Source organism: Anopheles bellator, chromosome 2 (genome assembly GCF_943735745.2).
Source record: "Anopheles bellator chromosome 2, idAnoBellAS_SP24_06.2, whole genome shotgun sequence".
NCBI classification, from domain to species: Eukaryota; Metazoa; Arthropoda; class Insecta; order Diptera; family Culicidae; genus Anopheles; species Anopheles bellator.
The window spans coordinates 20,658,474-20,685,697 of NC_071286.1; the positions used below are offsets into that span (position 1 = coordinate 20,658,474).

The window sequence follows — 27,224 nt, forward strand, 5'->3', positions numbered from 1 at the left end:
CCAGCATATATCCGCCTGCCGCCGCCGCCGCTGATCGCCGCTTCCTTCCGTTGTGCGGGGTGGGTGGAGGAACGCCAGCCGGGCGGGAGGCCGGACCATCACGGGGTTTGCAGCCGGAAGCTCCCCCGCGCGTTTCGGGGAGGGGGAGCGTGAGAAAGGGCGCGCCAGGGGCACACCGTCGTTGTCGTCGTCGTCGCGGACGTCTACTACTTCCTGTGCCCCTATTGCTAACGGTACTACTACTACTACGAATAAGTATGCTCAGTAACCATAATAAGTGCTGGTGGTGGTGGTGGTGGTGGTGGTGGCAGTGGCCGCGCGCGCTCGGCACCGCGGACGCCGCCTAGTCTTCCTCCTCCTCGCGGAACAGATAGGTGCTCCAGTACACCAGGTTGAAGAGCGCGAACACGAGCGGGAACGTTATCCGCGAGATGACGTCGATCCGCTTCGAGCGCGAACATTGCCTGCGGGGAACAGACGGACGGACGGAGCGGGGTGTGAGAGAAGGTGTGATCAGGCCGCACACTAATGGCGGGGGGGGGGGGGCGGTTTGTTGAGGATGCACTATGAAGGTGATGATATCGGCAGAGCTACGTGGTCCGCGATGGACCCCGAACGTAAAGGAGTAAAGTTCTCTGTCTATTGGGCAATGATCGCCGTGACACCGTGGAGGCACACGAGCAGGGAGCAGGTGAGCCACTAGCACTAGTACTAGTAGTATGCGTTAATGAGCCAGCTACACTGGATGAGCATCGGGATGTGGTACGAAAAGTCATTCGACAAAAACAGAAACCGAAAATCCATTCCAAAACGCAAACAGAAAGAAAGAAAGCCTAGGGTGAAGAAAGAAGAACCGCAAACGGAAACCACAAAACCGGAATGCGAAAGAACCGGAGAAAGAAGAAGAAGAAGATGGAAACGAACTCGGAACGAAAACAAAAAAACATGAACAGGCTGTGGGAGGCCAGATCTAAAAGTCGAAAATCGGATTGTGCTCTAGTTGTCAATTTGGTCTGCAACTTATCTTTGAAGAGGTTAGACCATGTCCAAGTGCCTGAAAATGACGTTTAGCGGGAGCCATTGCTTTTCTGCTAGCTGCTGAAGAAAGCTGCTTCAGAATCACGTCGGTGATCATGCTCTTGGAAGATCGTAGTGTTTTAAAAAATTCAAACATGGCCATTTTAACTTCACAAAAAAAAAACGACGGTGGTCTCTCCAAAAAAATTCGATGAGTCTGAACTACAAAAAGTTTTGGACAAAGGTACAACAGGAAGTGATTTCTGCATCCGATCGTGATTGGGGATGGGAAGTGCATTCATTTTGAGAACCCAAAAATGTAAAAACTATCATGGAACAATCCGGGACAATCCGGGATTCCTCAAATTCACAATGCTGTGTGTCTGGTGGGACCAGAAAGGTGTGGTGTATCACAAGCTCTTAAAACCTGGTGAAACCGTTAACACAGAGCGCTACTGACACCAAATGATCAATTTGAACCAAGCATTGATAGAAAAATTGCTAGAATGGACCAGAAGACACTTCGATTCCTACGGGAATTGGTTGATTGGTTTGCTCTGAAAGACGAACAATTTTTTCGGCGTGGCATCCACATGTTAGCAGAGAGCTGGGAGGAATGTGTAGCTAACGATGGCACATGGCCACATGTGATTTATTTGGAAAAAAGCCTCATTTTCGACTTTTAGACCTGGTAAGTAAGCGCGCCGCAAGTAGCGCGTCGTGTGTAGCGTGTGAAAATGTAGGGTATGTGTGCGTGTCTGTGTGTATGTGTTCGTGTTGCATGACGTGACACGGCACACGGCTCAGGGAAGGTCCCGGTAAGCTCGTGCGGCTCTCTCTCTCTCTCTCTATTGCTGGAGGCTACTACTGCGCGCGGATGTCAAGCGTGGATGCTGAGCAACTAGAACCTAGAAACAATTCACTCGTCCTGCGGCCGGTAAACAATGGGCCCTGGTGGTCAGGGCCATACCATACACACATACATACACGCGCGAAACAACCAGGATTCGGAACGCGTGCGGAGATGGAAATGTCGAGTGCCTAAAGATGTGTTATGTACAGCGAGCGGCGTCTTATACTAACTGCGAGGAAGTTCCTATGAAACACACAGACACACATACACACACACACACACACTGGATCTCCATCACACGGTAGTGGGGTTAGAAAAAGGGAAAACAAGACGAAGAAGAACGAGAGAGCACAAAACAATGCGTTGCGTTGCGAATGGAACGATGAGTGGCGTGAGTCGCGCGTGGTTTGCGGTGCTCAACTAAACAGGAAGTCGAAAAAGGAAAGCTAGCAAACCGTGAACAATGTGAACCTATCGGAAAGGAAAACGGCACCAACGGCACTGACGCCGTGCTAGAACTAACGTGCTAGAAGTAGGAATTCCAAACTGCGGCAAGCCGTTGCACTGAATGGTCGATCAGGAATCAGGAAACGGAACGGAACGCATGAGATGGCCGGCCAAAGGCCAGGGGGTCCGGACCAAACTGGTCGGCTGGTGGTGAGTGGTGAGAAAACAATAGGAAAACAGGATGCGAACGGACAGAGAACTGATGATTGATTATAGAGATAGAGCAAGTAGCGGTAGTAGTAGCAATAGAATTAGAAGTAGTAATAACGGTAAGAATAAAAGTAATTACCCTCGTCCCAGACATGGCACCTTCTTCAAGGGGCTTTAGTAGTCAGGTTGACGGTTTTGGAATGTTTTGGTTTGGTTTTTTTTTTGTTTTTTTTTTGTGGGTGACAGTTTAGGGTGACAGCAGAGGTTTATGCCACGTGGCCGTGGTGGCCGTTAGTAGAGGGAAGGAAAACACAAAGAAATAAAATTGGCGATTACATTGAGAGACTCGGTGTTATACATATACTATTTATATAGGTAGATAGGCGCCGGAGACATCGTCCTCGCTCGCGTAGACAAAATGGCGGTCAGTAGTAGTAGTGGTAGTGGTAGTAGAGTAGTGTGGCAGTGACAGCTCCGCAGTGTCGGTGAGGGGTGTGAATTGTTTACGCGAGTGTTGCCGGTAAGCGGACGCTTCTGTGTTGCGTGTCCTTGCCTGTCCTGTGTGTGTTGTCTGTCTCTCTGTGCGGTGGTGGTGTGTGTGACTTTGTGCGACAGTACAACATCAACAACAACAACAACAACACAACAACATCAACAACACAACAACGGAAACCGGGCTCGGACCGGGGACGGAACGCAAACGGAAATGGCACTTGGCGGAAACGAAAGACCCGGTACTGGCGAAAGGCGGAAAAGCGGAACCGTCGGACGCTCGTTGCTCCTGAACCGGACACACCGCTGGCCGCTGCCGGCGTGGGCTAGGAAGGCAGGGCGGGAGGGGCGCGCCTGGGCTTACCTGGTCGGGAACTTGGACAGCCAGCTGCGGCAACAGTTGGGCCGCTTCGGGGCCTGCATGTGGACCTCGCACTGGCGCAGCTTCTCCAGCGCCAACGGGTCGCCCGGATGGCGCACCAGCGGTTTCTGTAAAGGCGTGCAACAACAGAGAGAGTTAGTTCGAACTGGATGACTGGGGAGCTGGGGAAGTCCGGGGACTACTACGAGCCATCAACTAGTGAGGGGGCTTCTGAGGGCCATCCAGGGATCGCCAGGGTTCACTGGGCAACGGGAGAAAACTCCAGTCCGGAAAACGATACGAACCATCGCGAAGGTGGCGTTACTGTCGGTGTCCAGCAGGTCGGAGGCCGCGTCCAGGCTGGCCTGCTCCATCTCGCGCCGCTTCTTCTTCATGTTCTCCCGGTGCATGTCTGCAGCCCTATCCGCTTGGTGAGCATGAATGGATTGATATAGAAGCGCAAAAGAATTTATGTGTTCCAAAATGTGGGGAAGAAACGATGACGGTGGGATCATGATCCAGGAGTTCCGGAAGGGAAGGAAGGAGGTCGAGCGCAGATTGTGCACATCGTGGATGTGAGTGAGTGAGTGGGCAGGTGATAAGAAGTGAGGTGGTGGTGGTGGTGGTGGTGGTGATGGTGGGTCAAAACAAGCAGCCGGAAAAGTGCAACGGAAAATGGCGAAAATGAACGCACGGACGGCATGGTGACACGTGGCACGTGGCGTGGCGTGTGTATGCGTGGGAATGCGTGTGGCAAGAACGCAACCGAACCCAAAGAGCGAGCGTGTGTGAGTGACGTGAGTGAGAGCAGCGGAGGGAGAGGAAAAAAGAAACGAAAGAAAAGATGCGGGTGACATCATTATAATCGGTTCGAGCTACGGTTATTCGTTATTTATCAGCGGTTTTTGTTATCACACAGAGCGAGAGAGAGAGAGCGAGAGAGGGTGAGCGAGAAAGAGTGTGAGAGCCGACCGGAAAGGGGAAAAGGGGGCGGTTTGGGTTAGGTACCGATCCGATCAGTCGACTCGATCGTGACGTAGCCGTAATGAGGAGTCGATCGAGATGCGCCTGACGGAATCGTAAAACGGAAAGGACGGAAACGGAAAGGAAGGCTCCACACTGGCGGTGGCTCAATACACAGATACACGCAGAGAGAGAGAGAGAGAGAGAGAGCGAGAAACGGTAGGCACATCGAGGCACAGATAATAGAGTGAGCAAACCTGAACGGGACGCGTAGTTGACGAGGGCGAACTCGAGCAGGGCGCCGAACACGAACGTCAGGCAGACGCCGGTCCAGACGTCGATGGCCTTGGTGTAGGAGACGGGCGGCAGGGACGCGTTGATGCCGGACGTTTGCGTGGCCATCGTGAGCAGCGTGGTGACGCCGAGCGAGACCCGGGCCGGAACCGCGCCCTGGTCGAGCCAGAACGACACCCAGGACACGATGACCAGCATGCAGCAGGGGATGTAGATCTGGATCAGGTAGTACGAGAACTCGCGCTTGAACAGCAGGTCCACCTTCAGGCAGCTGTACTCGCCTGTCGGGTCGGAGGGGTCGAGAGCGTTACATCGAGAGCGTTTGACAGTGTGCGACGTGTCACGGCTTACCGGTGTTGGTTTTGCTGTTGCAGTAGTCGGTCAGGAACTTCTCCAGCGTGAAGCGGGGCAGGTGCAGGTTCTTCACCACCTGCACCGGGTCGCCCTCCTTCCACAGGAACACCAGATCGGCCGTCGTCCAACCATCTACGATACGGTGGCCGAGCAGATTGAGGATGGCCAACCGAGAGATAGAGTGCAGGAATTAGAATCCCGTGGCCAACAGGGCCACGTTGACAGCGAGACAGCGAGAGGGAACGCCGACCGGGCGAGGGGACACAAACGGACACAGAGAGATAGAGAGGATCACGTAGGAGAGAGAGAGAGAGAGAGAGAGAGAGAGAGAGAGAGAGAGAGAGAGAGAGAGAGAGAGAGAGAGCGGTACTTACAGCTTGCCATACGCAGCGAGCACACCTGACGATCCAGTGGGTACAGCTTGAGATTCATCGGGCAGGCCAACGTGAGTGAAATACGTATGCTATATAGTACCGATCCGTACGGGAAGATACGGATGTAGACGTTCGGCATAATGATGTTATGGAAGTGACCTTCCTTCTCGTTCGAGAAGAACAAGTCAGGCATCCACACACGGTTTGCTTCGGTCAGTGTAAGGTACTTTAAGCGGCCTGCGCAGAGTGCGTGAAGGGTGGTGGTATAGGTGGCGTGGCGTGAGCGTGCGCGAGGACGCGCGCCCAGCAGAGACAGAGAGAGAGAGAGAGAGAGAGTGACAGAGAGAATGGGAGAGAGAAAGAGAGAGAGAGAGAGAGAGTGTAGAGTGACGGGTCTTGAATGTGAAGGTGACGGAGAGAGAGCGTGCGTGTCCTACGGGGACGTGTCAGTCGGTCGGGAGGAGGTCGAGGCCTCTCTCAAGAAGAAGTTTTGACAGCCTGGATCCTGGTCCTGCAATGGCCAACAATCTCTAAGCCCTGCAATCGAATCGGTCGCGGTCTGGTTAATGTTCCTCGATCCGGGTACAAACAAAGTACGTAGACCAGACAAGTAATCTACTCCCAAGATGGGCCTCCGGGGACCCATTCTTGGGACACCCGGGACAGAAGGGTCACAAAGTGGGGCGAGTTCTATTGGGGCCCGCTGTTTGTTTAGGACACAGCAGCAGGCTGGGGCGGTCGTTAAGCTGACAAAGTATCAATTTTGATCCACTTTTATCACGCACCGAGGGGAGCGCTTAGGACCTCCAACATATTTGCGGTGCGGGTCCCCGTGAGGTCCCCGTCACTACCCCCTTGTTTGTAGGTGTGTGGGTGTATGGAGGGGGGAGGTCAATCTTTTCTCGCCTCGCCAGCCCCGTAAAAAGGGCCTGTCAACGGCCTGATGTTCCGGGTTTTATGACTTCCGTTGGACCACGACGGGATCCACTGGACTCGACTGCTCGACAGCTTCACAGGTGTTGGGTTTCTTTTGGCGGGGTTTTTTTTGTGGGGGTGCTAGTGGTGGTGGGCAATGGAGACCCGATGATGTTGTTGGGGGCGGTAGTGGTGGTGGTGGTATTGGTAGTAGCAGTAGGTAAATGATGATTGATGTGTAAACTTTACAGCCCCTTGTTAGACATACACTGACCGAAGACCGAACGAGGCAGAAGACCGATAGACTCGAGTCGATGATAGATCCGTGTTTCATGGCCCCCGTCGACCAGCCCATCCTCCGTACCGCTGCCGTCGCCGCCGCCGCCGCCGTCCGCAGCGCCGTTGTCCGCAGCCGTCGTCGCCGGTTTCTTTCGCGCGCAATTTTTTATTTCGTTGTTTTGATTGTTTAAAGAGGGTGGACCCCGGCGAAGGGAGGAACGCCGTGCTGGGAGGACGGTGGAAGGGTGCCTCCCCCCCCCCCCCCCCCCCGTGGGGCGAGGTGGGCAAATTTTCAATTTAGAACCAGTCACGGCACCATGGCGGCATGGCATGAACGCGACGGAAATGGCTAAGTAAACTCGAGCGGAGCGGGCACCGTAGTCTAATGGCGCTGTTTTTTTTTTTATTGGAAATCTTCCCGGAACCCCCGGACCCAGTCGTTCCTTCGATTGTGTGTACCGTTTTTCATCTCCCCGCTGGTGGTTCGATCCGGTGTCGCGGTCGAGAAGGTCCTTCTCGGTCGCGGGCCTTTTCGATATAAAATTGATTTCTGCGAATCATGTCACGGGGCAAGGTAAGGCTTCCGTCTTGGCCTCGCCGGTCGAGGTCGGGCCGGCGAAGGAAGGGAAGAAAAATCGTCCATCGCTTCCGGGGGACCGGAAACCCACGAACATGTGTTTACTGTTTCTCGTCGGTTCGGCCTACGACCGCTCCGGGAAAGCCGGAGCTTCCGGGGAACTCATTTTATCAACATTATTGCGTTTTCCAATTCCTCGTGGCCCCGTCTGGGGTGGATTGCTGCGAGACGCGCCTCCCCCCTCTAGATGAACGATGACAGTAGTAGTGGTAGTAGCCACCTTATCTACTCGGTCGACAGCTCGGATCCGGAGCTGAACCAAGGATCTGCGTAGAACCGACCGGAGTTGGTGAGATGCCCACGGTGGTCACTAAGTGGTGAAGCTATTCTGGGTTTGGTGCAGCGAATGGAAAAGGTTTTGACTGTGACATTAAGCTAGTCTATGAAAAAAGTCAAGAATGTTACTTGGAACGAATTCTCGAAAAGTCTCGAGTCTCGAATAGGATACCTTTGTAGGCTTCCAGCGCTACAGCTGCACAATGCTCGGAAACATTCGAGTCTATTTAAAATCCCTCAAAAACTTTTGTAATTGCTGAAGGTATTAGAGATCTCTTTAGTAGCTCCTTACATTCTCTTTACTAGCAACGTTCTGTCCACTAAACATACAAATCGGTCTAGGGAAACTCTATCTATTAAAAGGATTTTTTTTCGTAGAACCTGTCTAATGAATGTAGTAACTCAATCCCTATCTGATGCCATTAGATCAAAGCTCCAGATTGCCCAGCGCTGCTGGTTTCACCACTTATCAAACCACCTGGTACGGGCGTGATGTTGTTCGTTTACAGAATTACTGCGGAAAGCCTCGAGGGCGGCCGGTTGGTCGGTTAGACCGGGTCGTGGGTCGGGTCGGGCCGGGCCAGACCGTGCCGGTCACATCCCCCGGTGCCGGGGCACCGCAAGATGGATGGCGATTTCGAGATCAATATTTCGCAAAATTCTGTTCACCCCGCCCCAACCCAAAGGCACCGCCACGAGCGGTTGGAAGCCTATGCCTTCGATGTGAAGAAACGGTCACTGACGTTGCGTTGGAGCTGCTGCTGCTGCTGCTGCTGACGATGATGATGGTGATGATGGCGGAAAGCAGGTTTCATATTTTTTGCCCCGTCAACATCGTTCTGCTGCCGCGTCTTCCAGGAAGAAGCGGCAGCAGAAGAAGAGGAAGCAAATAAAAGCTTGAAGCCAAAATTTCACTTGATTGGCTTAAAGTAGCCGAAGGGTGTCCGTGTGCCACGTGTGTCCGGGCGTTGGCCGGGGAATCGTGCCAGTTGTCGTTCGATGACAGTAAGCGGTACCTCCGGTGGCGGTGGTGCCATCTCGACAGGCTCTACGGATAATCGAGTTTCTCAGCTCCAGCTCAGCAATCACTACCGGCGAGTTGCCGTGGGGAGACCGGCTGCAAATTATGAACATCATGTGCGTTCGATTCGATCGAACGGAAGGGCGCCGACCTGAAGGGTGAGATAGAAAGCGGATCCACTCCAGCAACCCCCCGGGGGGTCCCAGTGGAACACAGCGCCCTCACTCACCCGACACCCGGAAACGAGTTACGCCCAAAACCCGGTGCTGCCGATCGTGGTGTTGACGCGTGGTGGTGAGTTTAACGCGCGATGGTGCCGCCGTGGTGAATTCGTTTGATATTTTCGTTAAATTCGTTTCCCCGTTCTTATCGTCCCCGTTAATCGCGGGTGGGAGGTAGAAGTGACGAGCCGGAAGGAAGCTAATCGCTGGTGGCCGTGATCGAAACCCACAACGAAATTGCGCCCCCGGCCACAAAAACCGATTAGGAGCACCCGGTGAAAATTCTACCCGCTGTGGTGAGCGAAATTGAAAGTCGACTCGACGCGGCCTACCAAGTCGGCGGCGGTCGAGGTGATACGAAACCTGCTCAAAATTAGACGGGCTCATAGGTGTCGTGACGTTGGGTGTCATTTGGTCATTTGGTGTTTTTGCTAGTTTTGGTCCGGCGGAACCAAAGCAAGGACGAAAGGGTTACTCACCTCCGATGTCATCGAACTTTAATCGTTCGTCCAGCCACTGTTCACGGAACGTGAGCTGCACACTGTACTCCTACGGGTTCGTCATTGGCGGATGTGCGTGTTAATGTGTGTGTTTGTGTCAGTGTGTTTGTAGCGTTTTGCGCAGCGTGGCCATGGTTGACAGCCGAAGTGACAGCCGATCGTTTAGGACGGTAGGTTGAGGTGGCCGCGTTGACGACGATGGCCGATAGGGTGCAGGCGATGAAACGGGAAAAACATCGGTATTAGTGTGCGCCATCCTTGCCAGCATCGATCGCTTTTTTGTTTCGGGTTTGTTGTGGTTGTTTTCTTTTTTTCTTCTTTTTTAAAGGAATGTTTCTATATTCTTTTCTGCTATGTTCATATTTATACAGCGAATCTATTATGGAGGAGGCTATATATGAGGGGCGCTTGTGGCTTTTGGGGGTCTTTCTACAGGTTGTGTGTGTTGGCTTGAATGGCGAGGGGCGCTTGGGTTCGTGGGTGAGGATTTGCCGGGCGGGGGTGGTTTTATCTGTCCGGGGAAGTCGGGGGATCGGAGGGTCGCTTGCTAAACTCTGCCCAATTCTCTATCACAACAACTCCGTGGAACAACTCCTCATCGTTTGCGTTCCTCCAATTCCGTGCGTCCGGGTCCGCGTACGTCTTCATCGCACCGGACCGCAACCAATGTCCAACAATGTCCGGAGCAAACGATTCCGGAGGCTTCCAAGGAGCGCGAACCGTGCGCCATTTTCTGGGTTTTAGCGAAATCGGAAGCGAGCAGCCTAATTTCCGGCAGATTCTTCTGCGAACTTCTACTCCAGGGGCGGACCAGGACGAGGAGGATCCCTGTGCGTGTAAGCGCGGGGGTGGGACTGTGGGGATGGTGTTGGTCGTTTTTCGATTCGTAACGGAAGCAGTGTTGTTTGGCTACGTTAATGTTGATAACAAACGAACTTTCCCTATAAGACGCGCTGTGGGCCGGCTTTCGGCCGAGTTGCAATCGGCGTGTGTAGGGACTGGGACTGGGATTGGGCAGACTTGGAGCCGGAAGGATCAGTGGAGGAGAGTCAAATGTCAAATGGGGGCACTCTTCCGGAAATGGGGGATTTATTTACACAAAGAAACAAAGAAACCAAAAAAAAAAATGGAAAAACATTGATGGTCAAGGACACCGTTGAGGGAACCGGGAGCAAGAAGTGGGAATGGGTGGTGGGTAGAGTTGGTCACACGGTATACTGACAGGGGTGGGTGTGAGTCTTTGGTAGAAGTCATCAGAACACATTTGGGGAAGGTGTGTAAGGGCGTTTGCTGTACAAAGGGGAACAAACAGGAAGAGACTGACGTAATTGGTGATAGTACTTGAGAACGGTGTAGTATGAGTAAAAGAGAGAAAGAAAGTAGCAAGTAGAGTAAGACAGAAGGAGAGCGAGAGCGAGAGCGAGACAGACAGAGAGAGAGAGAGAGAGAGTTCTTAGCGAACCAAAATACCTATCGTTAAAAGAAAGATGAAAAAGAGACTAGAGAAAAACGCATTTGGGCATTTAATTTGGAACGGAACGAAGGAAAAAAGAAAGTCAATCTAAGTTTTCTCGGGCTGTCCGGGACGCAATGGGGCTTCGAGGGAGAGAGAGAGAGAGAGAGAGAGTCTGAGAGAGAGAGAGAGAGCTCTAGTCCGGGACTTCCAGGTGGGCATCCGGAGAAAAATTCAAATACAGGACGTCCAATGCAAACGTGGGAACACAGGACTGTAAGGGGTTCCTAGGCAGGACATTGTCGGGGCAGGTGGGACTGTGGATGGTGGGTAGGCGGTGTGAAAGAGGTATGCAAATTGAAGCCATAAAGCCCGATACGAAGGAAGAGATTTGAGTATTACAACAACGAAAACAAAACGGGAGCGGTCCCGCGAAAGAGAAGAACCCAAGAACTGGCCCCCGGTAGAGGAGTGGTCAGTGACACCTGGGTTGCCTAGTTGCCTAGGGGTAAGGGAGACGATAAAACCGGAGACGGAGATGAAGCACGCAGCGGGGCGGGGAGGAACAAAAAACCAAAACCGGGAGCGGAACGAAAAAACAAAAAACGAACACAAAAACGTTGACAAATGTGACAACCGGCGGCCAAGGTGCGCCTTTTGAAGATTGCCGAGCCGGATTCGGTGTCTGTGTAGCGCCGCACGGGGGCACCTCGGAATTGGTCAGTTTTATTGGCGAGCCGTCGGGGTCGGCCATAGCCACAGGACCCTCCAAAGCCCCGTTTGTCCGGTGGTCACGTTTGTGCCGTTCGGCCTTGCGGCCTCCGTTGGAGCGAGCGTGAGAGCATGCAACGCGCAAGAGAGAGAGAGAGAGACAGGAAGGGAGAGAGACAGAGAGAAAGAGACACCGTTCGGGGCGGCAGGTTGCGCCCTGCCGATGCCTTTTTTTTGGAGTGGAGAATGTCTTTCTTTCTTCCTTTTTCAAATAATCGCTAAAGCGGCTACGTCATGCAGTGGATGCAGTGGATGCAGCATGCAGCGTGCGCAGCATAGACCATGCTGGAGGGTGGCGGGTCGGGAACGTCATGCAACATGCCCCGGTATCGGGATCATGCCAGGATCATGCACCTCGTTTCGGAGCAAGCACCTCGCTGCGACCGTGCACATGCCTGTGGGGGGGGGGCCGCCCGGGAGTGGGGTTTCTATCCCAGCGGGAGGTGCTTTTAGCCTAACGCCATGCTCGCATGCAAACATGCAGTCCCCCCGAGAGAGAGAGAGAGAGTGAGAGAGAGCGAGAGCGAGGGTGTTTATGATGTTCGGCCCCGATACTAATCGCCCTCATCAGCATGCAGCATGCAGTTGCGAATCACGAGGGTGGGGGGGGGGAGGGCACTACTACGAGGGTGACTACCGTGCGCGGAGCTACTCCCCTCTGCTGTTGTTGCTCAACGAGCCATGCACCAACAACAGCAGCAGCGGCAGCAACGATTATCATCATGCATCATGCGGAGAACCTGAGAAGACGGAACATGCGATGCTCATGCTGATGCACCGTGGTGGTGGTGGTTGGTGGCCATGCAGACGTGCATTCCATTCGTGCACCATACCCATGCCATGCCATGCCATGCAACCAGCGCCCTTCAGCTAGCCCCTTTCTGCCGGGTGCCAATCGGGTGCCACGTGCTACCACATTCGTGGCCCCCCGAAACTACATAAAACCGAAAAAACAAAAATGGTGATAAAATTATGCTCGCATGCAATGCGCGGTGGGGTGGATGTCCGAGGCAGTGGTGGGGCAGCCCCCGAGCCCCTCGGCGGGCATGCAGAAATGGATCATGAATAGACCGAGATTCATGGGCCACCCGGTGGGGCGGTGATGCTGCTACTACTAGTGGGTGGTGGTGGTGATGATGATGGTGACCCTTTGACGCCTCCTTCGCCGGCGCGGCGCGGCGTGGCGGGATCGAGAAGCAGAGATCAACAATGAGCGAGTGAACGAACGAGTGAGTGAGCGAGCGATCGATCGAGAGAGAGAGAGAGCGAGAAAGAACGGGTGATAAGTGAAACCTTGAAACCGCAACGCAAAACAAGAACCACCCGCGGTCGGAGGGCCCCGAAGTGCAGTCATCGGAGTGCGAGCCGTCCTAGGAGCCTGGGCCGTCCTTCCACCGCACGCGCCAGGTGGTCCCAACGAACTACAGTAAACCGAGCGAGCGAGCGAGCGAGAGAGAGAGAGAGAGCGAGAGCGAGAAAGAGAAAGGGGGATATTGCTAGGAAGCCTTTCTAGAGGTGTCAGTGTGTGTTGGGTGTGTTGGTGTCTGTATCGGGTGTTAGGCAGTAATCAGTTGGTCGGTGGCTTTTGGTGTATGCGTGAGAGAGAGAGAGAGAGAGAGAGAGAGTAGAAAGGATTGGGGTACGATTGACGCTGGCGATTGGGAATGTGATGGTCGCGCTGGTCGAGGATCGCAGCAGGCTTTGAGTACACTCAGGTCCGACACAGGATCATGTCCGGCGCGTGCAGGAGTCTCCAACGTTCCTGGTGGCGGGCAACACAACACTCACGGAAACCGCAGTCCCTAGTGTTCCGCCAGAGTACACACAATACACACAGACACGAGCACGGCAGCTGTCACGGTAGGAACTGACAGCAGCTGTCAGAACTGTCACTGCCTCGCGTAGAGCTGGAGAGCTGGAGCTGGAGCCCTGAAAAGGATCACTAGATGGCTGGTTGCTAGACAATAATGGATGCACACACTGTAACGCCCATAACCCCGTGTATGTTTGTGTGTGTGCGTATGTGTGCGTGTCGTATCATTTATCACTACAAAACAATTCAACTCATCGTCCCGTGTGGACATCGGTGCCGCTGTGACCGGAGCTGAGTCTTTTTCTGACGGGCGGGAGTTCCTGTGGGGACACGAGCTCCATTCCGCAAACAGAATCGAGCAGGACCAGGCTTTGTCTCTGTCTCTTTCTGGCCAACGGACAGCAACAGGTGTTTCTGGGCCCCCGTTTTCAGGAGTCGGGAACTCGCGCCCTGATCGATGGCGACAGCGCGCGCTCTGTGTGGTTGTGATGCGTGCGTATCCCCGGGGCGGGGTGTGATGCTTTAAACGCTGGGCTGTGGGTTTCATTCACCAATGTGGCACGTGGCAATGTGGGCCACGTTTGCGGCCATAATTGCAAGACGCCGAGTGTTCTTTTTCTTCTGCGAAAGTGTCCGGTGAAGCATCGCAATCGCACCGAAAGGACATACAGAGGGACGTGTGATTGTGTGTGAGAGAGAAGAAAAGAAAGACACAGAGAGAGAGGGAGACAGGCTCTAGACAACAACGAGATGAACGCATGTAACCCACACAACCGTCGGGGTTTGGGGGTGGGGAGCTCCAAAGTGTTGCTCAACATCAACAAGACTCAGTGCGGGGGTGTGTGCCGATCACAGTGTGTATGTGTGTGTGTGTGCGTGTGTATGTGTGTGTATGAATATGGGAAACCATAAAACAGAACGGACAGAAGTTATGGTGGAATTGAAAGTAAATAGGGTGTGGTAAAAAACGGGACACAGTCGAGAGCAGCACATGACGTAGCGAGAGCCAACGTTTCCAACGTGCGTCCTCCGGGCCGGGCGCCCGTCCCGGGAATCCAAACAATTCGAAGAATGAAGTCGTTATCATAATTGGGGTGGTTGCTGCAGGAAACTCGTTGCCGTTGGAAAACGCGGCGCGAGCGGCGGCGATTCCTAGGTCGGTTCCGTCGTCGCTGCGCCGACTTATGAAACAATCACTGCGGTTATGCTGCGTCCCACACCCGCTGCGGGCGAGCGTCTTCGAGACGTCTTCCAATCACATCCTGATGACGTCATCACCCACTGACACTGCAGAGTGCCGTGAACGTGGGGTGCGAGATTATGATAACTCGCCCTGGAACCTGTTAAGCTGGTGCTGCGAATTTAAATCGCCACGTTGACAGCATCGGCAGCATAAGCTTCTGCGAGTCCGGAGTGCATCCGTGCGTTCACAATTAACGACATGTTTCAATGCAAACTTTTCATTTCACTCTCGTTACACAGAACCAGAAATGAAATGCTGGCTGCTCTGTCTCCTCTAATGACCGTGATGGTGGTAGTGATGATGATGATGATGATGATGATGGTGATGCTGATGGTTGGCGCCCGCTCGTGGGCGGCCAGAACTGATGCGAACATTATACTTTATTCTCTCTCTTTTGTAGTGACCGGGCGTTATGTTGCGGCTTTCGAGAGTGGTCGGCGAGGCCGGGCACAGCCTGGAGCCGCTTTTACGTTAGGGAATTTATTTGCATCCGTTCCGTGGCCGCTGTGTGCTCGGCTCCTTGTTATGCTTTCACTTCTTCTGCATGCGGTCCGCGCTGTCCGCGTTTGCATCTCGCATCGTACTGCAAAACTAAGTACTGCAGAGTCGTTGCATAATTCATCAGCTTTAGTGGCCACGGTAGCGCTGGCCGAGTATTGTATGCTCCTTGTTTTTTTAGAGACGTGTGTCTCTGTGTGTGTGGCTGTTATCATTTCCGAAACCCCATTCCGGTGCTGGTTTGTAACCGATCCTGTTCTTGTTCTCCACCGGCCCCAGCTTCTGGCGGCGATGGGAAACCTTCAAATAAACATTGCACGGCTGGAATAAACCATCCGGAAGATAGGGAAAACAAGGAGCCAGCCCGGTTGCCTAATGCTTTACATTATTGATCATCGTGCCGTCGTACCTGGGACCGGGCAGTTCTCTATTTACAGTCCACTAACGAGGCTGTAAACTTTTCCGGCCAAGATTGAGCCATTGCGTATGCTTTCAAAGTTATGGCCATGTTTGGCCAAATCAGAGCCCAATCTTTTGACGTCGTGGCCGAGGCGAGATAAAAACCCTACCGCGCGCCGCAACGGAAAACAACAAACAGGATCCACGAAATGGATCGTCAGTCGTAAAGAGTCGGTCAATAAAATACCGGGCAACCGGGGAACCGAGGCCCGGCAGTTCCCGATACCGGGATGGGCCAATATTTTCGTGCTTCGTTACCGCCCCCGGTTCCAGGGCCCCCGCCGATAAACCGGCAAAGATGTTCCCCTGGCACAGATCGTTAATTTGATAGTGAAGAAAAAAGGGAGGCCCCCAACATTTCGGGGCCTCGGTGGTTTTAAAGTTAATTGGAAAAGTTTTGGCCCCCGAGAACCCTGGGCTGGGGCTCACCGGTGGACTTTATCGGCCGTCCACGGCCGGCCGGTACGGTGCGGCAAGTTTGGTAAGTCTCGGGCAGTTTTGGAAAAGTTTCCCCAAGTCTCAGGGCTTCTGGCAGGGAGGCGGCGGCTGCGGTAGGCTGACTTATGGCAGACGATAACCGTAAACTGCACCGTACGATGGTCTAGGTCACTGCTGCTGCTGGGAGCCTGCCCGTGCCCACGGAGCCTGTGGAGCTGTGCCCGCGCCGGGCACAGCTGTTGGTTGCATCCCGTAACTTTGCCGAACTCCGATCGGTGAAGAGTCTCGGTTTCTTTGAAACGCTTCCACCCGCAGGCCACCTCCCGGACCCGCGGAGCGGTTTGGAATTGATGGGCAAATTCGGTCGGTGCAAATTTAATAGCTTATTAATTTTATGGTAGCCGTAAGCCCCTGAGCCTGAAGTGCTCGTTGAGATACCTCCGATCTCAGGACGCCGGTTTCGCGTACGGTGCGGTCCCAGCTTCCAGCAGTGGTTTGGCCCTGACCTCAGCGCAGCGCAAAAGGTGGCTCGTAAGTTGTTTAAAATCTAATCTCTTTAACCTCGTTAGCTTGTCACGGGGGGGGGAGGATCGCTGCGCCACTAAGTGCGCCGGTGTCGCTTTGAATTATTCCATCACCGTCAAAGTGCACAACAAAACAACAACGCGAAAAAAAGTTCGAAACAATAGCATGTCAATGTTTCGAACTTTAAAGTTCTTTTGCGTACAAATGGAGGCGCCTGGTAGTGCGTAAAATGAACCGGATGGAGGCGCATGGTCTGTGGTCGTTGCGCTTGGAGCAAACGGGACCCGGGAATGGTAGCTGGTGGCAGGAAATATCCGACATCTGGCCGCCCGCCCGCCTGCCGTGCTGTGTCGTGCGCCATTATGTTGGGCACCTTTAACGAACTTTGCCGCTCGTGGAGACGCAATGGAGGCGCATGGTGCTTTGTGTAAATTCTTTTCAAATGCTTCCCATCAGGTTGTAGGTCAGGTGTATGGTCGTGCATTCTCTTCCTATCTTGTGCTGAAAGCCTAGCTTTCCGTTGCTTAATGAAATGTAAATTTTCAATTCGTTTTCCGAGAAAATGCTTCTCCATTCGTTGGTCTGTTCTAGCTCATGTGTGTGGGTGGTTTCCCACCCGCCCCACTAGCATGAAAGGTCAACCTTGGTTGGCCGTGTTCCGTGGCGGTGGGTGGTCCGGGTGCTAATGATGTCGCATTCGTAAGCGGAAGCAGTCAACAGTGCGAACTTGAATCGTGTCAAGTGGCCGGTTGAGGTCGCAGGAAGAATTTCGTACCAAGCTTCCTTTAATGTGCAGGCGCATGAATGCTGCACCGTGTTTGGGGGAGCAAGCCCGACCGGTAGATACCATTCTCGGTTGATGCTAGCAGTAGGATCAGAAGGAACTATCCTGGTTTGCTGTGAAATCTGTGCAGGACTCTAGACAGTAACACGTGAGTTGTGTTCATAAAATTGAACCCTGTAATTGATAAACTTTAGTCATGAAACATAAAACATAAAAACGAAACCATGTCACGAACGAAACAGTGTGGATCAGAAATGTTGAAATTAAAGTTTTGAAGTCTTGGAAAAATAATGAGAAAGCAATGATGTTATGGTTTGTGTGATGGACATACTGAAGACGGCATAGTGACGGCGACCTGAAAGGATGAGCCACATTTCCAATCAATCGAGCTTATACACCAGTACACCAGTTGTAGTTCTAGACACGACGGCGAGAATGGCGACGACAAGTACGTAGCATTACGGATGCTTTAATGCTTTCGACCGGGGAGAGCAGGTTCATGTAGGTTATGATCATTGGATTATGGGTGAACGATATCGGTATGCATAAATAACTGTACTTAATGTTGAAGTGGTTAGCCACGCGCACTCGGCAGGGAGTGGCTGATTAACTGCTTTGGGATTAGCATAAGATTAGAGGATTCGATAAGTACGACAAACATGGATGGCAATGATTGGCAACACCGGGAGTGGATGCACATGGATGGCTGGCAGTCGGTGATAACGCGAACAGTGGCTATGATACTCGCACATTTAGAACACATGATGTTTAAATCAAACCAGTTACGATAGGGACAATTGAAAATGTGTGGGTGTGTGTTTGTGTGAAACATTGAACGATGTCGACCACGGAATGAGAACTTCGGGTGGAATAAAGCGATAATATGCTCCGCATTCAGCAGCACACACAATGGACGATGAAAAACATACAAAAACAAACGAAAGCTAGGGAATGGCTGAAAAACAACGCACCATTGTTAAAAACAGATCCCTGAAGAGCTGGAGAGTGTGTAAGGCTGAGTGGTGAGGTTATTTTTGTATCAACTTTAATTGAAACAAATCTTTTTAATAAAATATGCTGGTAAAAGAAACGCAAGTCGATAAACTGCCAGACGTAAAGTAAAACAAACTGAGAAAACCTTTTTGACTAAATTCAACAGACGTTCGTTTGAAAATTGAAAATCCAAACATCGAATGATAAAACATGAGGAAAAACTGAAAACTGGTACCGGCATTCGGCTTTTCTCGACGTACACCTTCCAGGAGCGAAAGTTGGTGGCGAAGTTTGTCGGTGCGCTCGTTTCGAATGTTCGTATCCAGTGTGGGTGTGTAGGTGGGTGGGTTTATTTTCTTTCACCATTATTCTATTGCTCAACACTTCTACTTCCGGATCCGGTCGGTACCAATGCGAGTGAAGGAAGTCGGCAGGCAAAACGTGATCGTGGACGTGTTGGTGGGTGAGTGGTGAGTGGTGGTAGCAAAGTACAGACAGACTGCACGGGTTCTAGAATCCGGAGGACGCTTTTGCATGTCATCAGAATGCTGTTGTACCGCCCAAGCCGGACGCACGTATTGACCCGCTAAAAGAAGTACAAAACGCGGTTCCAGCGGACGCGCAGACAAAGAAATCGGCCAACGCAACGGGACAGAAATAGAACGAGAGATATAGAGCGAAAGATAAGGAGGATGGTGGGAATTTAAAAAAGAAAATAGAAAGAGCGGAAATTAGAGAGAGATTTATGGAACATGAAGAAGTTAACTTTTGTCGACGTTTTCTTTGGCAACGGCTGGCAGTCCTTCTTCCTGCAACTTTGCCTACTATGACGTGGATAGGTTCGTAAGTTGATGAAGGGAGCAGGAGAGAAAAAGAGGGAGAAAGAATGGAGAGAAAGAGAGAGAAAACAATCGTGTATGTGTCATGAGAGTGTCCACGGTGGGGCGGATTCGAGACCGTCGAGTGGCGGAGGTATGCAAAAAAAAAAATGGCGCGTACGATGCGATGGGACACAATCAACGTTAATTTGATTGTCTCTTCACTGATGGTCTCATTATCTCGGATCCTTTTCAAATGCCAAGTTATGGGTGGGTGCGACACACAGAAAGAAAGAGGGAGAAAGAGAGAGAGAGAGCGAGAAAGTGTTACGCACATGAAAAAACAACAATGCAACGAGCTTATGCCATTGACAATTATGCAAAGACACGAACACACACGCACGCACACATACCCGTAATCACACACCTACACAAATACGCATTGAAAAAAAAATCTAAACACGAGCATTTGGTTCCGGATGCTGCGGGCCGTGGGGGTTAGTTTGCTATAATGATCCATCCAGCGAAGGAGCGAACACGACGCTTTAAACGCAGATGATGGCTCGCTGCAACGAGAACAGCTTTCGTTTTCGCCACCGACGCTGATCGTCGTTCGGAGCGGAAGCGCATGATAGGTTAATTAACTCTGAAGCACCGTTTTTTGTTGTTGCTGCTGGGAGCCCAACGTGGCGTTAATGTGCAAAACACACACATACACACGCACGTACACACACCATTGGCAGGCAATGGCAAGTACTAGGAAAGTGGGTTAGAGGTTGGGTTAGGCTGAAACGCACGCTTTTCGGGATACAACACTGTGCGAGGAATAACAAAACACTCGAAGAAACGGAAAGCGAACGGTAATTATAAACATACGCGTGTATGTGTATGTGTGTGTCTGTGAGAGAGAGAGAGAGATGGCTCATGAAACGAGAGAACGGAGCCGAGTCAGCGTGATAGTGTCCCGTGTACAATAGATTGAGAGGTTGATGATAACATTGAATGAGGTAGAACAGAAAACAATACACAGAGCTGCGAGCTGCTTCTCACAATGGGTTGTCTGGTGTTTTTGAGGGGGGATGAGACAGGAAACGTGTCACATGGAGAACTATCGAGGCGGGCTACACCGAATGTGGGCATGGGATGGATGTGGATGTATGAGTATATGCATTTGGAGTACGGCGTTTTGTTTCGTTGTTCGTATGACGGTTACAGTCCGCAGTTGATGTGAAGAAATCATTGTTTGGAAAACCAAAACTTTACAACCGATACAACTATAGAACGGGAGTTGAGAGTTGATGTCGAATTTACTGAACGCTTCTCAACAGGATCGGCAAGTTACGGGACGAACAAGAGACATTTATTGAGGATAACCAAAAAAACCGAAACATGAAACAAGAAGGACAGATAGATAGAGTGACAGAGAGACAGAGAGACAGAAAGAGAGAGAGAGAGAGCGACAGTAGAACGTAGTACCTCCGAAGTCGGAAGGGGAAACGCGGTCTGTTGTTTACAAAATGGAACGACACGGAACGGAACGTGATGGATTACGTCAACTGTCACTTCAGACACACAACACTGTATATTAAGGCTATGATTACTTTAGAGAGAACGATCAGAGGAGCAACCTTAGAAACTGTACAATTGTGACGCTTATTGTTACGATTATAATTATCATTATTGTTATTATTATCATTATTGTTATGATTATTGTTATCATAGCTGTGGTGCTCGGAGGCTGGTACAAATTCACACTAACTCACCATTTTGTAATCGTCGATTTTCGAAATCGATCTTAGGAACATGTTGACGAACACTTGTGTGGCCTTATCGTCTACGCGGGGATGTTTGTTTATTTGTTTGTTTTTGGTTTGGTTTTGTTTTTGCATGTTTACCATACGGAAAGTGAATTTTTTTTTCAATGGTTTCGCGACATTTTTGGTAAGTTTATGCAAATATATATATATATATTTTTTGTGATGATGTGGTTGTTGTTGGTTATTGTTGTAGATGTTGGTTTGAATTTGGTATGGATATTCGATTGGACATTTCGGTTTGGTTCGGTTCGGTATTTGGTCAATCGATCGGCGACGTTTGAGAAATCCGTTTCAGGAAGCATACGTAAATCGATTCTCGAGCAAATTGGGCGAACGTTGGGTTTGTTGGGCATGGTTTAGTTGGGTTTTTGGTTCGGTACACAGTTGCCGCCGGTAATTTGGTTTACGCATACGCATCAATTGAGGATCTCGAAGTGGTTTGTTGTTGTTTGGTTTTTTTTTTGTGATTTTGCAAATCGAATGTAAAAGCAGAATGCGAACGGTACGGGTGGGTAAAAAAAACAAGAAGAGAAAATCAATTAGCACTGCATATCGGTTGATAGTATTGATGAATATTATGTGGCGCTGAATGGTTTAGAACTTTAGAGAGAGAGAGAGAGAGAGAGAGAAAGAGAGTACACTTACGAACTAAAACTTGATTATATAGTAAATGAAAACGGGAAACAAAACGGTGTAACAGTGTGTGTCATTACTGCAGTATTCGAATAGAAGGTACGGAAACGCAAAACAGGAAAATCACCACAACCAAGGTCCAGCAAAACAATGGTAGATGAATGCATCAACACTAGAGTATAGGCTACGGTTAGAGAACGAACCCCAATCGGAATGCACCAAAACACTCAACTCAGCTAGCAAGTTGAACATCGTTCACGGTTTGATGCGTTTAACGTGCCACTACATGAAACGGAGGAAATACGTGTGGGTGAAGATCGGGAGTTTGAAGAGTTTGACCAAATCTCTGCCGTCTGGGTGAAAGTGCCTCTGGTAAGGTTCTCCCTCTTCCCCAGTGATCGATAGGCGTTTTCTCCGCTTGTCCAGTACCGAAGCTGAGTGCGCCTGGAGGTGACGCCCGTTTCAGACTAGTTTGTGGCTGAGTACAGGGTTAGCAAACTAGGTGAAGTTAGGAGAATTTCAGGTGTTTTTTTTTCATTATAATTATGCTTATGTGTTTATGCAAAACAGAGAAAGTGGGATAGCGATGGCTGACATGTTTAAGGGTGATTTATGCACGCCAGCTTATCGATATCTCCTACTGACATCGTACTAAGAATCGTACACCGACGCTAAAATGTAATTGACTGACACAAACACGAGAGAGAGAAAGAAAGAGAGAGAGAGAGAGAGCAACATACATAGAAAAAAGGACGATATTTGACAATGCTCTCTTGCAACTAGCGAACTATGTCGTACCAGTACTCAATTCGTGTGAGGCAAGAAAACGGAGAAGCATAGGAAAACGCAGCAGGAAAGTAGAATGAAGAAGTTTGCGCAAAACAGCGAATCTGGATGAGCGTTGCAAAGAAGATTAAAATTAAGCTAGAAAAGGCAGTGAAAACTACTACTAATGGAAGAGATTTAGTTGCATTTTGTACACATCATCACTGCGCTATGCACGAGGATAGAAAAGTGAGACAGAACAACGTACCGCCCGAAACCACTTCTCTACAGTAACATTCAGTGAACTAGTGTGACGGTTCTTGTTGTGTTCTCGTCTCGACCGCTTCTTCGAGATGCCCTTAATCCATTATCTAATGCCTAGCTAAATTAAGTTTCGACAGTGAGCTACATCTAGCCGATAGAGCGACACTATGATAGGGACGAAGAGTCGGCCATGAGGAGCACGATGGTTTCATGTTCCAGTATCGTATTAGTATTAGGATTCACACCAAAAGATTTTACAAGAAAAGAAAAGGGGGGACTAAGAGAAGCTCCTGAAAGGTTGAGCCAACAAGAAGGTGATGAAATATCACAAACGAAAAGTAACATACTGTCTACGCAATGATGAAACAACACATTCAACAAGTATCGGAAATTTTGTAGTATGAAAGTGGTGAAAATAGTGTAGAGCATTGCCCAACTGTCGTTCGGCAGGATTGAGTCGCGTGGAAGCATCCTGCTTCATCGGCATGATTTATGGAAAGTGATAAATCTGAGTAATATACATGTAAAAAAAGAAACCCTTACGAAAGGTAAATGACAATTAGCGTTGAAAAACCACACACAAACACACACGAACACACACCGTTTTCTCGTAAGAGATGAATGACTCTACAACTCAAAGTCTCTATAATACATTTAAAAGAAAAAAACGTTTGCTCGAGGCGACAGAGAGGAAAACTATAGCTTTACACACACGTAATAAACAGCGATAAAGGAGAAAAAGGCTCGGGTTGCTGCGACGGTCGAAGTTTTTGAATTGTGTCAACGTGTGTGTTGGTGGGTTTCGATATAGCCAATATAATCACAGACAGACGATTTGGCGTTTGCCGTTAATGATCATGAAATGCATTGGGGAAATTCAGTTTCTTTATCCAGCACGAGGAAAATGGCGTACAGATTACCAAAGAACATGTAGCAATAAGTAATTGGGAAAAATACCATACCATTACGACAAACACATTCACAACCGAGATATAATGGAAAAGTACGATAAAAATACTAGGCGTAAGGTGTCCATTAATCGGCAATGGTGAACAAGGGAACATAATGCAAACAATGAAAGGTGAAACGTAACTAAACATATTTATCGGTAGCGCAAATGAAGTGGAAGACACCATGGTCCAAACGAAGAAATAGAAAACAGTCGAATGGCCAAGTCAATAGTATTACGGGGTGGGTTACGTTTAGAACTGGAATATTTTTTTACGTCAAACATAAATAGCTATTGATTGGTATAAACGGCTCGCATCTATGTAAGTGAAAAGAAAATTTGAAGAGGACGATGAATGTAAGGAATGGGCTTCTTACTCTTTGTGGGACTATTCAGTAGTTTGGTACTGAGTTTACTGAACAAAGCGGGAAAATATATGAACTTTGTTGAGATTAAGAAAATTTGACACTAGTGTATGGAGATCGGAGCATGGAGCCAACGATTAGTTCACTGAATGTTGTACTTAATTTCTTTTACTATTGTAATGTTTTACTTCAAGAAACTTTTTTTTTGCGTGACTCACACGTTCGTCACTTCTGAAAAAATGTGGCCCTTAAAGACTGAAGTGGTTTCGGTGGTTAATTAGGTAATGTTTGATAATCATTACCATCAATCTAGATTTAATATTATTGCACATTACCAAAAAAGAATAAAACTGTTTTGTGAAATAAATGCAACATAACCATAATAATAAAGCGAGTTAAAACAGCACCGGAAAGAAAAGCACAGGATCAAAGAGGAAAACAAATGTAAAAGCAATTTAACAGCCCTGTATTGTTTGGCGAAGAAGGCGAAAGAAAGCAGCCGAGCAAAGTACAGTAGAGCTGGCAATAAAAATGACACTACAAACAGTTGGAACCACGCAAGGCGACGGGTAGCATTGCAACAAGAAGAGCTTGAAAGAGTTTGGCTAATGTTTAAAAGCGATTGTTGACGGCCCAATCAATCGGCCTAATTCAGTTGCAGCTAATCGTTGACCGGGTCGAAACGAGAAGCGTAAGCGTCGCGATACACCAGCAATCGCACACCATGCTTACGGATCTCTGCCGACGCGCAGTTTTGCTAAGGAAACAATACTTCCTCCAACATTTTTGGTTGGGCTTTTCCTCGGCGGGCTATACCCTCAACCCGACCCTGGAGGGCAGAAAGCCAGTGCACGCGCGTCAGAAATTCGCAGTTCACAGGGCAGTTCAATTCATCCAATAGCACAACCGTTCATATATTTTAACCCTTCGTTCGTGCTGGGAAATAAAAGTGTACGAAGTAGGAACACTTGGCTCTCGTAGGGTTACAGCGTCAGAAAACATAAACCGAACCCCCAAGAGGTTGAGGTGCGAAAATGGTCCAAACCGAAGCGGGAAAATCGGAAACCATATGAAGCTCCTGCCAGAAAGTGAAAACAAAATGAAACACCAAACCATTCCAAAATGCCTCAAAAAGAAAATCGGAAAGAAAAAACAAAATCAAAAAGTATTGATGGCAGGAAAAATCAGTAAAGTGGCAACAAGTAACTATCAAACCGGGCACTAGGAGGCAGCTAAGTACTCTCAAGCCATCGACCGTTAGCGCAACAAACGAATTTAGAATCGAATTTTTATGTTTTGGCGAACAGTGCCTAGTTCTTGAGAAGGGTGCTCCGAAACGGTTTAAACGAAGAACAAAAAACAAACGAAATCAAAACGGTTTTGGGGCTTAATCGGTGGCAAAAAACAAAACAAACGTAGGCACAAAAACCACCAAGGATGACAAGTCACTGTGGGGGGGGGGGGGGGGGGGCGGGACAAATGGGTGCGAACAAATTCCTGGAGTGAGTTGGTCCCGAGTGAGCGGCTGATTGTGAGAGTGAGTGAGAGCCCGATTGGTGAGTTGAAAGACCTGAGATTTGCACGTGACCTGTGCCCGTCACGTTTCGTTGCTTCGTTCTAGAAAGAAATCCAAAACGCGATCACCTAAGGGGTTACTTAGAAGAAGAAGAAGAAGAAGAAGAAGAAGAAGAAACAAAACAAGTACGACCTAAACGGTAAGTGAGGGTGCAAACAAAACCAAAACACAAATCAAAACCAAATGAGTACTGTGAGTCGACTGAAAACCAATATGGCGGACTACGGCACGGGACAGGTTACTGGTGTTTTTCTTTTAAGTCTTGGTGGCTGTTGGGTTGTTTGGAACGTTTCGGTGGCCAGTTCGGTTATTGTCTCTCGTACGGATCTACTACGCGAGGGTAATGTAGTTGTGTGAGGCTCTCGATGCTGGACAGTTGTGATGGAAGGGTGTGATTGAGAGTGATTGACCAAGAGCGAAAGAGAGAGAGAGAGAGTGAACGTGGGCGAAAGAGCCAGAGACAGCGGTGGTGCTTCGAGCTACGATTGGACTTTGGCTGGCCAAAAGTCGTACCAAACAAAGTGACGGAAGTGAAGTGGGAATTCGACTAAAATCGCGTGTGTTGTGTGTGGATGTACTAAAACGTGTTTTTATCTTGCCAGGTGACTGTACTTTAGATTGTTGGGGGTTTTGTTTTGCTGTTGCTGTTGCTTCTAAGCCTAGCCAGACTGATTGCTTTTTTGTTGTTGGTTTTATTGGCATAAGGGCAGAGGGCTGGGTATCATTGTTTTTTTTTTTATTAATTTCTTTTTTTTTATTATAATAGTAACTGTGGGTTACTACGGTTTGCTGTTTTACGTAGTGTGTTGTTTTAGCGCCGCACCACTACACTTACCATAGTCACATCATCGATTTTTGAAATACTTCTTACAAAAATGTTGACGCGAACAACGGCCGGACCGTCTGTGTGTGCATCGCGTAGTAGTAGTAGTAGTAGTAGTAGCAGTAGTAGTAGAAGTAGTGAACCGATTTGCGCGATGCGTACCCCGTGAGCGTGAGATCGTTTAACATAGGTTTTTGCGAGGTTTGGTTTTGATTTTTTTTTTTTGTGGATTGCGTCGGTTACAATCGACGTTTGGTTTTTGGTGGAGTTTTCGGTTTACGAATCGAAGCAGGCCCCACGCAATGTGTGTTCGTTGCATTGGTATTGGTGCACATATATTGTTGCCATTGAATTGTTTAATTTTTTTATATTTGTGATGCGACCAAAAATGACGTTTGTTTCGATTGTTCGATCGATTTTTGGTTGTTTGTTTTTGTTTTGTTTTTATGGTGAGCGATTTGTGGGCGACAAAATTTCGTGACACAAACACATACACAGGTTGTGGAGCAACAGATGTCAAAACCGACGCCCGTGATGATGAAAAGAGAGAAGAGAGTTGTTGGAGTTGAGTGGCAGAAAACGAGAGGGTGAAGTAAATGAATCGCGTTATTTTGGTACAAGTGTGTGACGATAGTCAATCGGTATATGCTGTTTGCGTTTTCGTTGTATTGTTTGTACTAAAGAAATCTACAAAACCAGTTCATAATCTTTCTCATCCGCTTCCTTTCGTGTCGCTCAAACTTTGGCAGCTGACGACAAATTTAGTTTCTGGAAACAAAAACAAACAAAAACAGGTAGTACACCCAAAAACGGAAAGTACGGACGACGAACGAGACAACCCAGTAACCGACAACGGAGAAAGACATCCCAACAGGCTACGAACGGTGTGGCAGAAACCGATGCTATACTACTTCGAGCTGTCATAATTTGACAGTTGGTGGTGGGCCGTTTGAATCGAAACGGCACAACGAATCGAGTGAGCTTTGGGTACTTCGGTGCTCCGGTTTGGTGCCACCGAATCCT

At 49.5% G+C, this 27,224-nt stretch overlaps 1 protein-coding gene across 9 annotated transcripts in view; it reads right to left on the reverse strand.

Annotated features, from left to right (window-relative positions):
• Positions 1 to 343: 343 nt before the first annotated feature.
• The window catches only part of LOC131208356 (glutamate-gated chloride channel), a 40,037-nt gene continuing 13,156 nt past the window's right edge, over positions 344 to 27,224 (reverse strand). Inside the window, exons 3-11 of one of the 9 annotated variants that reach the window (XM_058201075.1) lie at positions 26,214 to 26,281; positions 9,194 to 9,263; positions 5,366 to 5,602; positions 4,989 to 5,123; positions 4,601 to 4,918; positions 3,686 to 3,807; positions 3,384 to 3,508; positions 2,667 to 2,699; positions 344 to 464 (exon numbers count right to left, since the gene is read on the reverse strand). In XM_058201075.1, coding sequence (XP_058057058.1) covers positions 344 to 464; positions 2,667 to 2,699; positions 3,384 to 3,508; positions 3,686 to 3,807; positions 4,601 to 4,918; positions 4,989 to 5,123; positions 5,366 to 5,602; positions 9,194 to 9,263; positions 26,214 to 26,281 — 1,229 coding nt within the window. Of the gene's footprint in view, positions 465 to 2,666; positions 2,700 to 3,383; positions 3,509 to 3,661; positions 3,817 to 4,597; positions 4,919 to 4,988; positions 5,124 to 5,365; positions 5,603 to 9,193; positions 9,264 to 20,772; positions 20,844 to 26,213; positions 26,282 to 27,224 lie in introns of all 9 variants that reach the window. The other 8 variants (XM_058201079.1, XM_058201077.1, XM_058201082.1 and 5 more) reach the window with 8 other exon arrangements.